Here is a 13,541-nt window from a genome sequence, read left to right on the forward strand (position 1 = left end):
GTAGGGACGCCTGGATGGCTCAGTCGGTTAAGCCGCTGCCTTTGGCTCAGGTCATGATCCCAGGGTCCTAGGATTCAGGCCTGCGTTGGGCTCCTTGCTTGGCGGGGAGCCTGCTTCTCTCTCCACCTCTCAGCGGGGAGCCTGCTTCTTTCTCCACCTCTGCCTGCTTGTGTTCCCTCTCTCTCTCTCTGACAAATAAATAAATAATAAATAAAATCTTAAAAAAAAAATAAAGTAAACATTGTAACTATAAAAAGAGAGCCAGCTGTAGTGTTAATACATGCTGTTCATAGTGTAATAAATAAACTTTAGAAAACTTTAGAAAAATAATAGCAAAAATAAATGAATTATTTGCCTTGGTTAATTTTTAGTGACATACTAAATCACTAATATTTTTAAATCTTTATTGAAATTTCAAGCATACATAAAAGCACAGCGGATAGTATAGCAAATCTCATGTATCTTGTCATTCAATTCAATATTTATCAATATATGGCTAGTCTTGTTTCATCTATTTCCCACTGTCCCCAGATTATTTTGAAGTAGGCCCTAGACATCATTTGATTCATATGTTTCATTATGGATTAGTGTGTATTTCCAAGGATTGGTGTGTCTAAGGATGACGTAATCCCTTTTTTTTGAAGTATCCTTTTTAACCAACTGATAATACCACTATTATATTTATAACTCAGACAGTAATTCTGTCATCGCATAATCTGTTTAGTATTCAGATTTTTCTCACAGAGGTATTTTTCTAAGATGATTTGTTTAAACCGTGATCCAGACAAGGTCCGTGCATTGAATTTGGCTGATAAGTTTCGTCTTTACTTTAAAAAAAAAAAAATTGAAATATAATCCATACCATAAAATTTATATTTACTTTCCTAAAGCATACAATTCAGTGGGTTTTTAGTACATTCACATAGTTATGCAGCCATCTCCATTGTCTAATTCCAGAACATTTATATCTTCCCATAAAGAAACCCCACAATTTTTAGTAGTCACTCTCCATTTCTTGTCCCTCCCAGCCCCTAGTGACATAACTCAGGCTCTTTAAATTTCCCTATTCTGGACATTTCATATAACTGCAATCATGTAATATGTGTCTTAAATTTTAAATCTCTTTTAATATGTAGGCTTTCTCTCTCTCTCTCTTCTTTTTTCCTTGCTTACAAGTTATTTCTTCTGTAAAATTTCCCACTTTCCAATTTTATTGACTATCACTGAGATGTCACATAACATATTCCTCTGTATCTATATTTTCTTTCCATTGGTAGGTAAATCCAGAAGCCTAATCATATTCAGGTTTAATCTTTTTGGCAAGAGTACTTATTGGTGATGTTTCTTATTTCCTGTCGCATCACACAGGGTGTTACATAATGCGTGGTTGTCACTTAAATTTTATTTTGAAGCAGATAGGTCAAACATTCAAACCTAATCATCAATACAGGTAAAATTTATGGGATATGATATTTACTAGAGTTGTTAAGTTATAAATTGGTTACTAAATAGTAAATTGATGGATCAAAATATGTTTTTTATCATTATAAATATCTATTGGGATAGACCCTTGGAGCTATAAATTAATATACTTAATTTCTGTACCCAGTAAGCTGTACTTTCTTTAATTATGAGATAATATTGTTATCATGGTACCTATGGTGAGACAGTGAATGGTATTCCTTTTTGATGGCCAAAATTACCTTAGCATTCCTTTTTGGAAGTTATTGGAGAGAAAAATAGTTTATGTCTTGTGGGGATTACTATTATCCAGTAAGGAAATGACTTACAGGAATTCAGAGAGTAAGATTATTTGATTCCTTCTTAGCCTTAGAGATATAAACAGTGGGACCTTCTTGGGGATCCAGGTTTTTGGTGGTTTTTTTGTTTGTTTGTTTGTTTTTTAGTACTGTGGGAGGGGGAGTGCAAAAAAAATACCAGGTATAAGGTGGTAGTTTCTTGTGGGTAGTACACTGCCAAGTTGATGGACTCGGTTGTAGGAATAACTTATGAGGTTTTGTGTGTGATCACAACAATTAGAGGGCAAGTGGTTTTTTTTTTTTTTAACTATATTAAGACAGTCTAAATTGTACTTAAAAGATAGTGGGCCTGGAAATCATCATGTAGGTCCCTGAAGATAGGATGTCAGGTAGGTAAAAGAGAGCATATATCATCAAGAATATTACAGTTAGAATTTGTTAGTCCTGTACAATGAAGTTTCTGTACTCTGGTTACTGCATTTCAAGAAAGATAAAATTGGGATGGAGATCTGGGAAGGGGTAATCTCAATGATCAAAGCAGTGAAGAAATTGCCAGATGAAGAACAGACTAAAAGATTAGTAAATTTCAGCCTAATAAAGAGGCGATGAATGAGAAGGAATATGATTAAGGACTCAAGACAGTCGTGAAAGAGGATTACAGATTTATCTCTAGATGATTATATAATAAAACTAGGGCATCTACTTTTTTGATACATGAAAGATAAATTTGGAACAAATAAAAATAAGTATTATTTTATATAGCAAGTGTAAAGTGTTTGCAACTCCTTTCCCTAAGAGCTTAAATGTGAATAACTTTAAAATATTGCATATTAGAAAAAAAAATTGCATATTAGTACATTATTATAGAAAATTAGAATGTTTCGAAGTACAGAACGTCCAGGTCTTTGAAGTTACTATGATTCGAGTCAGCAGGACTGATCAACAAGCTGTACCAGACTGTTGCTGCTAAGACTCAGTACTGGAGCTAGATGAACAATAGGCTTTGGGGGTGGGGTTTTGTTTTGTTTTGTTTTTAATAGTATGACAGGTTTTCTTCTATAAAGAAGAATCTATTAGATTCTTCTTTATAGCCCTAGACCCCTCCGTTAGTGTTAGGAGGGGGTTTTTTAAATAAATTTTGGGCTGGAGTTCTTTTACAATATCAAAAAGGGAAGATGTGTTTGTTGCATTCTTTCTTTCAGACTTTGATGTAGATTCCCTCAGGACTGCTTTTACTTAAAAGCCAAAGAATATTAGTAAGACTATAAACCATTGTCTTTTCTGTTTGTCCTCTTCTGCAGAAATATCTTGTAATCCCTTTGTTATTACCTTGGCATTTCAGTAACAAGGGACTGGAATTGGTTTCATTTCCTTTGCATTCCTTTTCCAGGCATGTGGAGCCCTCTTGATGTTTTAGACTAAAGAGATTGCATGCAGATGGTTAATTGAAAATGCTTCGCTCTTTCCAATGTGCAGTTGTTTTTGGAAGGCAAGGGACTCTCATATGCCTCTGTCATAAATTTTGACAGTTTTAAAATATTAAGCCACAAGGTTATTAGGAGTAATAATACCTCCCTAGGGTTTTTGTTTTGTTTTTAGATTTTATTTATTTATTTGAGAGAAAGAGCACAAGCAGGGGGAGGAACAGACGGAGAGGGAGAGGGACATGCAATGCAGGCTCCCTGCTGAGCAGGGAGCCCAAGACGAGCTCCATCAGAGGACCTGAGATCATGACCTGAGAGGAAGTCAGACACTTAACAAACTGAGCCAGCCAGGTGCCCCCTCCCATTTAGGTTTTTGATGACTTTTATAAGATAACTGATAATTTTGAAAGTTCTTATTTTCAAATAGATAATAAAAGCACATGGTAGGGTGGTTGGGTTATGGACATTGGGGAGGGTATGTGCTATAATGAGTGCTGTGAAATGTGTAAGCCTGCTGATTCACAGACCTGTACCCCTGGGGCAAATTATTATATGGTAATAAAAATAATAAAAAAATTAAAAAACATATGGTACAAAATACAGTAAGTATAGAAATGTATACATTTCTATTTTCCCACCCGGTTGCCGTTACTTTGTTCTCTTCCTAGGCTACCACTATTACCAGTTTCTTGTATATTTTTCCAGAGATACTATAGGGATTATACAAATATTTATATATGTATATGTATGTGTGTATTTCTAGCACAATTGTGCCATTATTATATACACTGTCCTGTCACTTTTCTCACTGAAAATAAGTCTTGGTGATTGGGCAATGAACAATCTAGTTCTTTTTAACAACTGCATGATATTTTGCCAAAATTTATTTAACTGGTCTCTGGTGGGTTGTTTATAGTCTTTTGCTATTATAAATAATACTTCAGTGAATCTTCTCTGCATGTTTCATATACACACATACAAATGACCCCGATTATTTTCATAAAATAATTATTTCTACCACCTTCTGGTATAAAATCTACAGGCATCATTCACAGACATTCTAGTAAGGGGTCAGTGTTTTATTACTTTATTATAGTAAAAATGAGATTCCGTAATGATGCATCTAAGTCATTATTTTCTATTAGCTGAACATACAAAATGAATTATAAGAATTTCAGTTTGTTTTTTACTCTGTCATCTTTGCATTGAAGATTTTGGTGCCTCTGATTTTGCTACAACAAATGCTTTTGGAGTTGACAAGACGTGGTCAAGAGCCTCTGAGTGCATTGCTACAGTTTGGTGTGACGTATCTGGAGGACTATGCAGCAGAGTACATCATTCAGCAAGGTGGCTGGGTATGAGCTATTACGTGTTTTTTGTTTTTTGTTTTTAAATCTTTAAAAAAAAAGGTCAGGCTTCTCATTGTGGTTATTTTTAGCAACATAGGTTTAATGTGAATATTATAATTTAATATTTAACATTGCATGATGCTCAGTGGCAAACTATTCATATGGTTTTGCTATTAAGATTTTACTTACAGTAAATTGATAGGTGATGTTTTTAAATAGTTTTTTAAGTACTTCTAATTATGAAACATTTTATACTAACAAATAATTTTTAAATAATAAAGGATGAGGAATAATAAAATGAGTGCCTATGTATTTGCCATCCCAGTTGAAGAAAAGAACACAGACAATACTTTTGAATTTTTTATATGCCCCTTCTAGATTCCAGCATGCTCTTATCTACTTCACAAGGATAACTCCTATTCTGAATTTTTAAATTATAGTTTAATCATATATACATATGTATCTCTAAACAAGTATATTATTTTGTATGTTTTGAACTTTATGTAAATAATATATTGTATGTATTTTTCTAAACTTGCTTTCTTTCACTCAGTGTTGTATTCTTTTTTTTTTTTAAAGATTTATTTATTTGACAGAGCGAAATCACAAGAGAGGCAGTCAGAGAGAGAGGAAGGGAAGCAGGCTCTCCGCTGAGCAGAGAGCCCGATGCGGGACTCGATCCCAGGACCCTGAGATATGACCCGAGCTGAAGGCAGCGGCTCAACCCACTGAGTCACCCAGGCGCCCCATTGTTGTATTCTTGAGACTGTCCTTAGTCATTGTTTCTCAAATTTTTTTTTAATTATCAGTTCCCTAAGGATCCCTTTTTATTTATTTATTTTTTAGGATCCTTTTTAGACATTTTTATCCTAATCATCTCCTTCCTCCCCCATGAAATTTTGATACTACAGATAGAAGTCTGTTTGTGTACTGTTGCCTTTTGAAGGGCCACAAGTGATTATAATATCTTCGATTTCCCTCATCTTTCCAAACTCATTTTTACCCTCTAAATCATCCAATATCTGGTTTAATGTATTGGTTGGTGTTTGATATTCTGTTATGTAGATAAATAACAATTTACTTCTCTATAATCTTATCAGTAGACATTTTCAGCTTTTTGCTATTATAAACATTGGTGTTACGAACAGTTTTATACATATATGTATAAGTTTCTCTGGGTATATACTTGGGAGTAGAATTTCTGGGTCCAAGATAATGCCAAAGTGTTTTCCAAAGTGGTTTTTTCCAACTTACACTCTGTCAACAGTATATAAAAATTTTTGTTGCTCTTCATCTTCACCAATACTTAATATTGTCAGAATTCTTAATTTTAAAAAATCCTTTATTAAAATTATTTTTAATAAGTTTAGATTTATAAAAATGTCATAAAGTGTTCCTGCATACTGTTCACCCAGTTTTCCCTGGTGTTAACATCTTACACAACTATGGTACCCTTCTCCATATTGATTTCATATACAGCAAATTTGTTAAACCCTCTTATTATCCGGATTATTTATCTCTGTTTTTTTTTTAATTATTATTTTTTAAAATTTTATTTACTGGGGCGCCTGGCTGGTTCAGTGGGTTAAACCTCTGCCTCCGGCTCAGGTCATGATCTCAGGGTCCTGGGATTGAGCCCCACATCGAGCTCTCTGATCAGCGGGGAGCCTGCTTCCTCCTCTCTCTCTCTCTCTCTCTCTCTCTCTCTCTGCTTGCCTTTAAAGATTTAAAGATCTCTACTTGTGATCTTTGTCAAGTGAATAAATAAGATCTTAAAAAAAAAGATTTTATTTTCTAATTTATTTATTTGAGAGAAGAGAGCATGATCCTGGAAGAAGGTGGGCCTCAGAGACAGAGATTCTCAAGCAGATTCCGCACCAACTGAGGGCCTAAATGGGGGCTTGATCTTACATCTTGACCTGAGCCAAAAGCAAGAGTTGGATGCTTAATTGACAGAGCCACCCAGGTGCCCCCCCATCTTTAAAGATTTTTTTTTTTAATGTATTAGAGAGAGAAACATGCATGCATGTGGGTGAGGGGAGGAGCAGAGGGAGAGAATATTCCAGAAGAAGAGAATGTTCCAGAAGACTACCCCCTGAGTGCTGAGCCTGACAGAGGGCTCAGTTTCATGACCCATGAGATTATGACCTGAGATGAAACCAGGAGTTGGTTGCTCAACCGACTGAACCATCCAGGTGCCCCTGCTTTGGGTTTTCTACATAGAAAATCATACTGTCCAAGAATAATGTCAAATTTTTCCTCAGTAACTACCTTTTTAACACATTTATTCACTAATCAGGATTTTCCAGTACAATATTAATGGAATTCATGTTAGAAGGCATCCTTGTCTTTTTCCTGATGTTAAAATGAGTGTTCTTAATTAGAGCATTTAGTTGTATCAGTCTCAGTGAGTGAGGTTGGCCTGTAATTTTTCTTGTTTGGTTTCAGTTTTAAGCATATGTTGGCTTTATAAAAGAATCCAGAGTGGGAAGAGTGTTTCCTTTTTTTTTAATACTCTGGAATAGTTTATATGAAGTTTAAATTAGTGTGTTTTGCTTCCTATAACATGCATGTAAAATAGCCTAGTATTTTCTCTGAGGGAAGTTTTCTGGTTTTTCCTGTCAACTTTATTATTTATTTTTTTTTTAAGAAGGCTCCATGCCGGGGCGCCTGGGTGGCTCAGTGGGTTAAAGCCTCTGCCTTCGGCTCAGGTCATGATCTCAGGGTCCTGGGATCGAGTCCTGCATCGGGCTCTCTGCTCATTGGGGAGCCTTGCTTCCTCCTCTCTCTCTCTGCTGCCTCTCTGCCTACTTGTGATCTCTCTCTGTCAAATAAATAAAATCTTTAAAAAAAAAAAAAAAGGCGGCGGCTACATGCCCAGTGTAGGGCCCAACATGGGGCTTCAGCTCACCACCCTAAGTTTGAGACCTGAGCTGAAATCAAGAGTTGGACACTTAACTAACTGATCCACCCAGGCACCCTTTTCTTGTCAACTTTTGATAATTTTCCTGGATATTATCCCTGAATTTTTGGAATTGTTGGTATAGAGATACTCATTATACCCTTTTATTTTTACTCTTTTGGAGGAGAGTGCAATGAATTTTTGTATCTTAATTCTCTCCTACTACTTACTTTTAAACATTTTTTTAAAAAGATTTTATTAATTTATTTGAGAGAGAGAGAGAATATGAGAGAGTGTGAGAGGGGAGAGGTCAGAGGGAGAAGCAGACTCCCTGCTGAGTAGGGTGCCCAATAGGAGACTCGATCCCAGGACTCCAGGATCATAACCTGAGCCAAAGGCAGTTGCTTAACCAACTGAGCCACCCAGGCATCCATTTTTAAGCATTTTATTTTGGAGAATTTTGAACATACACAAAAATAGATAAGATAGCATCATGACTGCCATCACTTAGCCCTAATAATCATTAATTCATTACCACATATGCTTTATTCACACCTTAGTCTTATCCCTTCTTAATATTATTTTGAAGCAAAATCCAGGCATTATATGATTTTATCTATAAAAATTTTAGTATGGGGGCCCCGGGTGGCTCAGTAGTTTGGGTGTCTGCCTTTGGCTCAGGTCATTATCCCAGGGTCCTGAGATCAAGTTCCTGATTGGGTTCTTGCTCAGCGGGGAGCCTCCTTCTCCTTCTGCCCCTCCCCCTGCTCATGCTAGCTCTTGCTCACTCTCTTGGGCTCTCTCAAATAAATAGAGTCTTTTTAAAAATTTCAGTATGTGTGGGGGGGGGGCGTGAAATAGGTGAAGAGGATTAAGAGTACACTGATGAGCACTGAGTACTATATAAAATTAAATCGCTGTATTATACATCTTAAACTTAAATAACACTATGTTAAGTATACTGGAATTTAAAAAATTTTTCAGGGGCACCTTGGTGGCTTAGTTGGTTGAATGTCTAACTCGAATCAGGCTTGGGTGTTGATCTTGGGGTTGTGGGTTTAGGCCCTGCATCAGCCTCCATATTGGACATGAAGCCTACTTAAAAGTTAAAAAAATTTTTTTTCAGTATGTATCTCTAAAAAATAAAGGTTTCCTTTATTTTTATATTTAAGTATTTTTTTAAAAATTTTATTTACTTGTCAGAGAGAGAGCACAAGCAGGGGGAGCGATGGCAGAGGGAGAAGCAGGCTCCCCACTGAGCGAGGAGTCCGATGTTGGACTTCCCAGGATCCTGGGATCATGACCTGAGCTGAAGGCAGACACTTACCTGAGTCACCCAGGCATCCCAGTTTTCTTTATTTTTAATCACACTGTCATTATCACATCAAAAAAATAAAAATGATTTCTGTATATCCTCAAATATGCTGTTAGCATTCAAATTTCTAAATGTCTCAAAAATATCCTCTCTTTTGAATGTGAGGGTAATCTGTCTGTGACAGCTGTCTCCCCACTCATCTCTAGGTTTGATTTGACTGATCTGGCTGCTCAGTGGGTATCCCTTCCTCTCTCACCACTCCACGTGTCCCTCCTGAGGCTGTTCGCTTGGTCGAAGAGGACAACCTTCCCCAGTAGAGGAGGAACATTTTTCTGTCAAGTGTAGAGGAGTAGCTTTGCTCCTAAAATCTCGAAACAGGCTCTCAGGGTCCATTTATAGAAGAATGTAGGCTAGTCAAACTTCCAAGACTCCAGACACATCCAAATGAGGCACTGCATGTGACAGTCTTTCTTTCTTCCCGCCTTTCCTTTCTTCCCTCCTTCCCTCCGTCATCCCTTCCTTTCCTCCCCGCCCTCCTTTCTTTCTTTCTTTCTTTTTGTTTTGTTTTGTTTTGTTTTGTTTATTTGAGAGAGAGAGTACACAGCGGGGGGAGCAGCAGGCAGAGAGAGAAGCGGGCTCTCTGCTGAGCAGGGAGCCTGATGCAGGGTTCAATCCCAGGACCCTGAGTTGAAGGCAGAGGCTTAACCAACTGAGCCATCCAGATGCCCCCAATCTGTCTTTAAAAACAATAACAACAACAAAACCTCTTTTAAACTTTACAGTGTATGAAGTTGTATCTTTTTTTTTTTAAGATTTTATTTATTTATTTGACAGACAGAGATCACAAGTAGGCAGAGAGGCAAGCAGATAGAGAGAGAGAAGGAAGCAGGCTCCCTGCAGAGCAGAGAGCCTGATGTGGGGCTCGATCCCAGGACCCTGGGATCATGACCCGAGCTGAAGGCAGAGGCTTTAACCCACTGAGCCTCCCAGGCGCCCCTGTATCTTTTCATTTTTATTGTTATTTCTTTAATTTCTTCTTAGTTAGTTATTGGTTTATAATAGTTTTTTATTGCCTGGATATTTGTGTGTGTGTGTGTCTTGTGTTTTTGGTTTTAAAGTAAGCTCTAGGCTCAGGGTGGGGCTTGAACTCATGGCCCCAACATCAAGAGTTGTATGCTTGGGGCACCTGTGTGGCTTAGTCAGTTAAGGGCCTACCTTTGGCACAGGTCATGATCTCAGGGTCCTGGGATCAAGCCATGGGTTAGGCTCCCTACTACTACCCCATTCCCAGTGGGGAGTCTGCTTCTCCCTCTACCCTTTCTCCTGCTGTGATCTCTCTCTATATATAATAAATAAAATCTTTAAAAAAAAAAAAAAAGAGTCCTATGCTCTACTGACTCAGCCAGCTAGGTTCCTCTCTTTTCTTTTTTAAATAAGTATAAATTCAGACTTAAGGAAGCTTTCCTTTGTCTTGAAAAACAGAACAAAATAACAGCTTTTGTATCATTTGCTAACCTGATTCCATTCTCTAAAATTATTTATTTAATTAATTTATTTATATATTGTTTATGAGACAGGGAGAGCAGGGGAGGGGCAAAGGGAGAGGGAGAGAGAGAATCCCAAGCTCAATCTCCTGACCCTGAGATCATGACCTGAATTGAAATCAAGAGTCAGAGGCTTAGCTAAATGAGCCACTTAGGCATCCCTTAGTTTGTTGTGGTTTTTTGTTGTTGGTTTTTTTTTTTTTTAAGATTTATTTATTTATTTGAGAGAGGGGGAGTTAGAGAGCATGAGCAGGGGAAGGGCAGTGGGAAAGGTAGAGAATCTCAAGCAGACTCTGTGCTGAGCTCAGAGCCCTGCGCAGGGCTGGATCCTATGACCCTGAGATCATGACCTGAGCCAAATTCAAGAATTGGATGCCTTATCCACTGAGCCTCCCAGGTGCCCCTGATTTCTCTTTAAGGAAGAAGTGGTAGTGATATTGCAAAAGTAAAATTTCTACCATGAATGATGCAGTTCTAAGTCTGGTGGCACTAAAAGGAGACAATAGCATTGTTGCCAACTTTATAAACTGTTGGTGGCATTTGTGGGAAAAGAAGCCCTTGCAAATTTCTACACAACAGTCAACTGCTAGGAAATTCTAAAGTGTCTTTACAGGTGAAAGAGGGAATGAGGTTAGTAAAATGCCTCAACAGAGCTTGAATAAAGTACTGGATTTGAGAGTCCTGAAACTTGGATATGTAAAAATAGGGTGGTAAGTTGGGTCATGCTTACAGTGGTCTCAAGTTCAAGTAAACTGCTGTGATAATACACCACTTCACATATCTCATACTTTTTTTTTTAAGTTTTTGTTTGTTTGTTTGTTTGTTTTTACATATCTCATACTTTTTAAGGGACTTTTCTTTCCCTCAGTAGGTGCTGGCAGAGGGTGTGCTCAGTCATTTTCAATATAGATGCCTAGACCCAAAGCCAAGCATAGGAAAGGAGGAGATACAGAATGAAGAGAGTCTGCAGGGGGAAAAAAAACCCTTTCTTTCTGGTTTTGCTTTTCCTCATGCTCAGAGAAACAGAATGAAAACTGAAGTGGAACTCTCGGGGGGAATGGTTTCAGGCCTTATGGACCAGTCAGACATATAGGCTGTACTTTCCTTCAGAGCATCAACTTTTCTAACTTCTGACTGAGACCCATGGTCTTTGCTGCTGTACATTTCTACATTAGACATATAATCTCCCCATCTTTCTGTGGGGAAGGACTGTCACGTAAGGACTTCCCCTTGAACTCCTACTCTGTCCTGATTCATGTTTGCACTCAAAAGATCTCTTCATGTCTCCAGTGTAGATAGAGGGCGAGGAAGGCACTTGAGCCAGCCCCCCATTTTCCCCACTGCCATTATCATTGCCATTGCTGCTGTTCGTGGTAGCTCCACCCAGGAATGTTGCTCACCTAAATGGTGCTTTCCAACAAGGGAAGAATTAAATACAGGGAATGTAATTCATTCCTTTCTTGATTTTCAGTTTTATTATGACACAGTATGTCGAAGTTTGTTGGTTATTATACTTTGTTACAGAGAAAGTAGTTCTTTTATCCAACTGAAATGTATTTGCTAAAGAAAAGAGCAGTAATAATGAATAACTAGTTTGTTGATATTTAAATTTTTTAATGTGCTTTTAATCTCTAATTTTGAATGCCCAATCTGTATTTCACATTGTTAGGTCTAAGCCCTGTGTTTTTTCGTGTGTTTAAAACCAAGAGGGGGCACTTGGGTGGCTCAGTGGGTTAAAGCCTCTGTCTTCGGCTCAGGTCATGATCCCAGGGTCCTGAGATCAAGCCCCACATCAGGCTCTCTGCTCAGCAGGGAGCCTGCTTCCTCCTCTCTCTCTGCCTGCCTCTCTGCCTACTTGAAATCTCTGTCTGTCAAATAAATAAATAAAATCTTTAAAAATTAAATAAATAAATAAAACCAAGAGATTCCTTTTTTGACTAGTTGGTGAAAATGTCTCCTATGATACAAAGTGTCAACATGAATCATCTTTAAGGCACTTTGTGTTAAACATTCCATTGACAGATCTTAAAACCATTATGGTCATTCTTCTAGAGGAGAATGATTGGGCTGCATGATGGTGCATGTCTATTACATAAAGTCTGTAGTATGATTTCCAGGGGTAAAGTGTTTGTCTTCAGCCACCTGAACACAAGGTCAGGGTGAAACAAACTGCCTACCTGTCGAAGTGGAGCTTGTTTTGAAAACCTACAGAAAGGAGGAGGGATGACAGCTATAATCCGTTGGAGGAAGGGTTTAGGCATATAGATTTGCAGAGACAAAAATAATATTTTGTTCTCTGAATTAGAAAAAGAAATGGCTGGGATAAATGCCTTTTGAATTTCTGCAGATAGTTTTTTCTAGGATTTATATTTTGTGATCATTTTTGCCTTACTATATTTGAGATGATTTTTCCACTGTACTGGTATTGAGAAAGGCACTTTACTGAGGCTTATAAGTACTGTGACTGGTGTGGATTTTTTTTAATAGACTGTAGAGCAGTTTTATGTTCACAGGAATATTGAAGAAAGGTACAGAGATTTCTCATATACTACCCACCTGCACACATGCATGACCTTCCCCATTATCAGCATCTCCCGTCAGATCTGTACATTTGTTACAACTGATGAACCTCTGTGGATACATCATTGCCACCCAAAGACCATAGTTATAGTTTACTCTTGGTGTATACTCTGTAATTTGGACAAATTTATTTCGGCATATATCCATCACTATAGTATTACACAGAGTAGTTTCACTTTCCTAAAAATCTTGTGTTCCACGTGTTTGATCCTCTGTCCTGCCGCACGCCTGGCAACCACTGATCTTTTTACTGTCTCCATAGTTTTTCCTTTTCCAGAATGTCATATTTATATGTTGGGACATACACATATATAGTTGGGACAGTGCAATAATATATAGCCTTTTCATATTGGCTTCTTTCTCTTAGTAATATGCATTTAAGTTTCCTTTATGTCTTTTTATGGCTTGATATCTCATCTCTTTTTTAGCACTAAATTTTTAGCACTCCTTTGTCTGGATGTACCACCATTTATTTACCCATTCCCTATGGGGGGAGATCTCAGTTGCTTCCAAGTTTTGACAATTAGGAATAAATCCGATACAGTCATCCATGTGTACAGTCATCCATGTGCAGGTTTTGTGTGGATATGACCTTTAAACTTCTTTGTGTAAAAACCAAGGAGTGCGGTCTGGTAAGAGTATGCTTAGTTTTGTAAGACATTTCCAA

General features: G+C 37.6%; 1 protein-coding gene across 12 annotated transcripts in view; it reads left to right on the forward strand.

The window, feature by feature from the left end:
* BCL2L13 (BCL2 like 13) overlaps positions 1-13,541 on the forward strand; it is an 85,523-nt gene that overhangs the window by 44,430 nt on the left and 27,552 nt on the right. For 9 of the 12 annotated variants that reach the window (XM_046010970.1, XM_046010971.1, XM_046010972.1 and 6 more), the window contains one exon: positions 4,396-4,539. The exons of 1 other annotated variant lie outside the window; for it this stretch is intronic. In XM_046010970.1, the coding sequence (XP_045866926.1) occupies positions 4,396-4,539 (144 nt within the window). Of the gene's footprint in view, positions 1-4,395; positions 4,540-13,541 lie in introns of those variants that run through there. 2 more of the 12 variants (XR_006819542.1, XM_046010980.1) reach the window with 2 other exon arrangements.

Source organism: Meles meles, chromosome 7 (genome assembly GCF_922984935.1).
Source record: "Meles meles chromosome 7, mMelMel3.1 paternal haplotype, whole genome shotgun sequence".
NCBI classification, from domain to species: domain Eukaryota; kingdom Metazoa; phylum Chordata; class Mammalia; order Carnivora; family Mustelidae; genus Meles; species Meles meles.